The 4,454-nt window shown below is 38.8% G+C and overlaps 1 protein-coding gene and 1 pseudogene across 1 annotated transcript in view; one reads left to right on the top strand and one right to left on the bottom strand.

Annotated features, from left to right (window-relative positions):
- Window positions 1-4,450, bottom strand: part of LOC126487157 (ubiquitin carboxyl-terminal hydrolase CYLD) — a gene marked incomplete at its 5' end in the record, with an annotated part of 40,225 nt that extends 35,775 nt beyond the window's left edge. Inside the window, 2 exons of the mRNA XM_050119831.1 lie at window positions 1,705-1,821; window positions 4,423-4,450. Of these exons, the coding sequence (XP_049975788.1) occupies window positions 1,705-1,821; window positions 4,423-4,450 (145 nt within the window). The remainder of the gene's footprint in view (window positions 1-1,704; window positions 1,822-4,422) is intronic.
- Window positions 3,485-4,008, top strand: LOC126487147 (40S ribosomal protein S7-like; annotated as a pseudogene).
- Window positions 4,451-4,454: the final 4 nt, after the last annotated feature.

Genomic DNA, 4,454 nt, shown 5'->3' with positions numbered 1-4,454 from the left:
AGGATATAAAGCTCTCAGCTACTGTTCCAGTGTCATGACTGTGTTTCCCACTATGACAATCATGGACTAACCCTCTAAAACTGCAAGAAAGCCCCCAATCAATTGGTTTCTTTTAAAAAAGTTGCCTTGGTCATGGTGTCTCTTCACAGCAACAGAATAGTGACTAAGACACTAGTACAATGCAGAATTTGTATTAATAAAAAGAGAGATGAAGGTACAGCATAAACTGGAAGACTCAACATTGTCTAGATTATGAAAGCCTCTTAAAAATCAATCAGTACATTGGAAAGCATCTGTGAAGATGCTTGACAGGGCACGACCACCCTTCTTCACAGCATTCTGGATGGTACCGTGCACATCCAGAGATCAGCAGGATTTGAAGATGCCAAAGACACTCTCCAGAAGTTAGAGAGCTGAGAATTGGTATTACAGACTAATTTCAACAAAAGTAATCCACCAGGACACAGGCCCTCCTCCTAAAGGAACACCATTTAGACACACATCTTGCTGTGAGCAAGGGTGAATGAATTCCTTTTTTAAAAAATTTATTTTAGTTTATTATGTATACAGTGTTCTGTCTGTCTGTATGCTTGCTGTCCAGAAGAGGTCATCAGATCTCATTACAGATGGCTGTGAGCCACCATGTGGTTTCTGGGAATTGAACTCAGGACCTCTGGAAGAACAGTCAGTGCTCTTAACCTCTGAGCCATCTCTCCAGCCACGGGTGAATGAATTCTTGAGAGAGGCAGGTCATGCTGCCTATGCTCACAAAACCCCACTCAGTGCAGGAATCAGATGTGGCAAATACCCACTCGGGTCACTTTCTGTGTAAGTATATATGTAACCTATAGTATGCAACTGTAGATTTTACTGTGTGTTTTAGCTTATAACTGAATCCATGTCATAAGCAGTCATCATAGAGACTTAGAACACTATATTTTCATTTAGTTTACTGAATCTACTGAATACAAAGCACTGTAGAAGCACTAGGAACTTATAGAAAATACAGGCAAATAACCAAAACCACTTCAGGGACACCTAACCTAACCTAAGAGAGTGAGTGAGTACAGCGGGAGAAAAGGTTTCAGTTGAAGAGGTGAAAAGCAGTCAGCGAGACCACTGAACTGGAGGAACTAGAAGGGTTTCCAGGTAATTAACCTGCACAGATAAAGGAAATAAATACATGAAAGGAGAATGATATCTAGGAAACAAGGAAAGGTAGTGTGTTTTAAAGAAAGTAAGAAAGGCAAGTCTTTAAATGAGTCACTTCATTCCTAGAAAGAGTTGATCCTAAGCAGATGTATTAAGAGATAAGAACAAACTGCTGGGCATAGTGGTGTACACTTTTAATCTCAACACTCAGGAACCAGAAGCAGGTGAGTCTCTGTGAGTTCGAGGCCAGACTGGTCAACAGAGCAAGTTCTAGGACAGCTAGGACTTTTTATACAGAGAAACTCTGTCTCGGATTAAAAAAAAAAAAAAAAGGCAAAACAAAACCTAGACTACTAGCATATTTCAAATGTATCCTCAACCCTAATAACAGTGTAGTTCAAACTATGTTTAATATTTTAGTTCAGCAATATTGTCATATTAGCTATGATCTATTCACTGTTTCCAAAATTAACAAATATAGATGAAAAAGTCATTTCCCCTTACATATTAAACAGAGGGTACCATTATAAAGAGACTAAAATTATAGATTACCTTCATCAATATACCATGGATTTTTGGATTTGGATTGTTGTTGTGAGTCAACAGATGACCCATTTAAGGTATAAAATAATTCAGATCTGCTTCTACTTCCAGGGTCTGAGGTAGATCCTATGGAACAAGAAAAGTTCCTTTTTAAAAAAGCCAATATGTTACAAAAAGAAATGTTATAAATAAATTAACATGCGTATGGTATAACAACTGCTCACACAACTAATATACATATACATAGTATTGTATTGTCTTTGGCTTTAAAAGTTTGGTAATTAGTCAACACAGAAGAGAGTAGGAGTTATAAAATTAATATAAAAGTAAGCCATTTATAATAAAGCTCTAAGAAACCGTTCTGGTGGTCAGTGGTGACACGAGCCTTTAATCCCAGCACTTAGTAGAAGCAGGCACATCTGAGTTTGAGGCCATCCTGGTCTATTGAGCAGTACCAGGACACTACAGACTAAAGAAATCTGGACAAAAAAAAAATCATTCCATATAGTCTATTTTTCAATGTCACCTCTACTTTGATGAAATGACTGGCTCACAAATTTAACCTCTATCATTCATACCATATAACAGTGGTTTTCCACCTCCCTAATTCTGCCACCCTTTAATACAATACCTCATACTGTGGCAAACCCCAACCAGAAAATTATTTTCGTTGTTACTTTATAACTGCAATTTTGCCACTGTTATGAATTGTTTTCCAATGGTCTTAAACAACCCCAAAAAAAGGGTCATTCAAACCCCACAGGGGTCACGATCCACAGGATGAAACTCCATTGCAGTCAACAAAAGAACATCCAGCAGTGTTATAGAGCCTAGACATACACAAAGTTCTTTCACCAAGGTTTGTGAAGTGCATTCTATGATGGTCACATGATGTGGGATTCCCCTCCTCATGCTGTGAATACCATTGGTTAATAAAGAAATTGGCTTGGCCTGATAGAGTAGAACAGAGCTAGGTGGGGAAAACTGAATGCTGGGAGAAAGAAGGGCAGAGTCAGAGAGAAGCCATATAACCCCACAGAAGATGCCGGAACTTTACCCGGTAAGCCACAGCCTCGTGGCAATACACAGATTAATGGAGATGGGTTAATTTAAGATGAGTTACCCAGAAATATGCTTAAGCTATTGGCCAAACAGTATTGCAAATAATATGGTTTCTGTGTGATTATTTTGGGGCTGAGCAGCTGGGAACAAACAAGAGGTCTCATAAAAAAGTCACACACACACACACACACAAAAAAAGCAAACTGCCGAATGATGCACTTCTCAGAACTCATTCCATTAATATGTGGCTCATGATTATAATTTCCCTTCGTAAACTTCAAATGATAATACAAGATGATGTACAAATTAAGTTAAAAAACATTCAGGTTTTGGGTGGGTATATGGCTCAGGAGTAGAGTCCTATATTAGTTTGTGTAAGATGCCAGATTTGATGCAAGCACCAAAAAAATAAAATAAAATAAAAAAGTAATCTCAGTGTCTGGAACAATACCTGAGTAAAAAAGTACTTACCTAGCTTATAAGGTTCTGTTGACTTTGATCCCCAACATTACAAAAGAAATATTTTTTTTTAGATTTACAATATAAACATCTTAGAATTTTATTAACACAATTTCTTGTTCTTTGTAGTTTAGGAGGATGGACCTCTGAGGCTCTGTGCCCTCGTTAGGGATGTGGTGGAATATTCGGCCTGTGCCTGTCAATGGCCTGACAATACAGCCCACGACCCATACGACCAGTGGTACTTTCCTCCTTTCAGGAGAAGGCCATGATCAGCTCAAGCACCAAGACTAGGAAGCCTGATGACAAGAAGGCATATGACTTCGAGTCTAGCATCTCTCATGCACGGCTTGAGCTGGAGATGAACTCAGATCTCAAGGCACAGTTTGGAAACTCAGTATCACCCACCACAGCCAAGGAAACTGAAGCTGGTGATGGTCAGAAAGCAATCCTTATTTTAGCACCAGTTTCTCAGCAGAAATCTTTCCAGAAAATCTAAGTCCGGCTGGATCATGAATTAGAGAAAAAGTTTAGTGGCAGGCATGCAGTCTTCACTGCTTAAAGAAGATTCTGCCCAAGCCAACTCAGAAAAGCTGTACAAAAAAATAAGCAAAAGCACAAAAAAGCTGCACCCTGGCAGCTGTACATGACGCCATCCTTGGGGACTTGTTCTTCCCAAGTGAAACTGTGGATACTCCATGAATGCATGACAGTCAGCTCCTAAAGGTTCATTTAGACAAAGCTCAGCAAACAAGCAGAACACAGGTCGAAACTTTTTCTGGTGTGTATTAGAAGCTCCCTCTCTCCCTCTCTCTCTCTCCCCCTCTAGGGTTTTTTGCTGGAACTTGCTCTGTCAACCAGGCTGGCCTCAATCACAGAGATCCACCTGCCTTTGCCTCCTGAGAGCTGGGATTGAAGGCGTGTAACACCTCTCTCTTATCCAAATAAAAATCTCCCTCCACAACTCATAGGCTGGCCATTTCGGTGGTCTCTTTATTACATCCTCACTTAAAATCATGTACATAAAATTTTAGTTTACATAAAGTGTAGGAACAAATTATATGTATATATAATTTGTGTATATAAATACATATATGTGTATATATACACATATATATGTATATATATACACATGATAACATATAGCTTATTTAACATCTTAGAGAATCATATTATCATGTAAACTACCAAGAATGGCCTCCATACCTGTAACCTTTGGTTTATTATGACTAGATGAA

This window comes from Alexandromys fortis, unplaced genomic scaffold (genome assembly GCF_014885135.2).
Source record: "Alexandromys fortis isolate MF-2015 unplaced genomic scaffold, M_Fortis_MF-2015_v1.1 scaffold_178, whole genome shotgun sequence".
Taxonomy (NCBI): Eukaryota; Metazoa; Chordata; class Mammalia; order Rodentia; family Cricetidae; genus Alexandromys; species Alexandromys fortis.
This window is presented reverse-complemented; position numbering and strand designations above follow the sequence as displayed.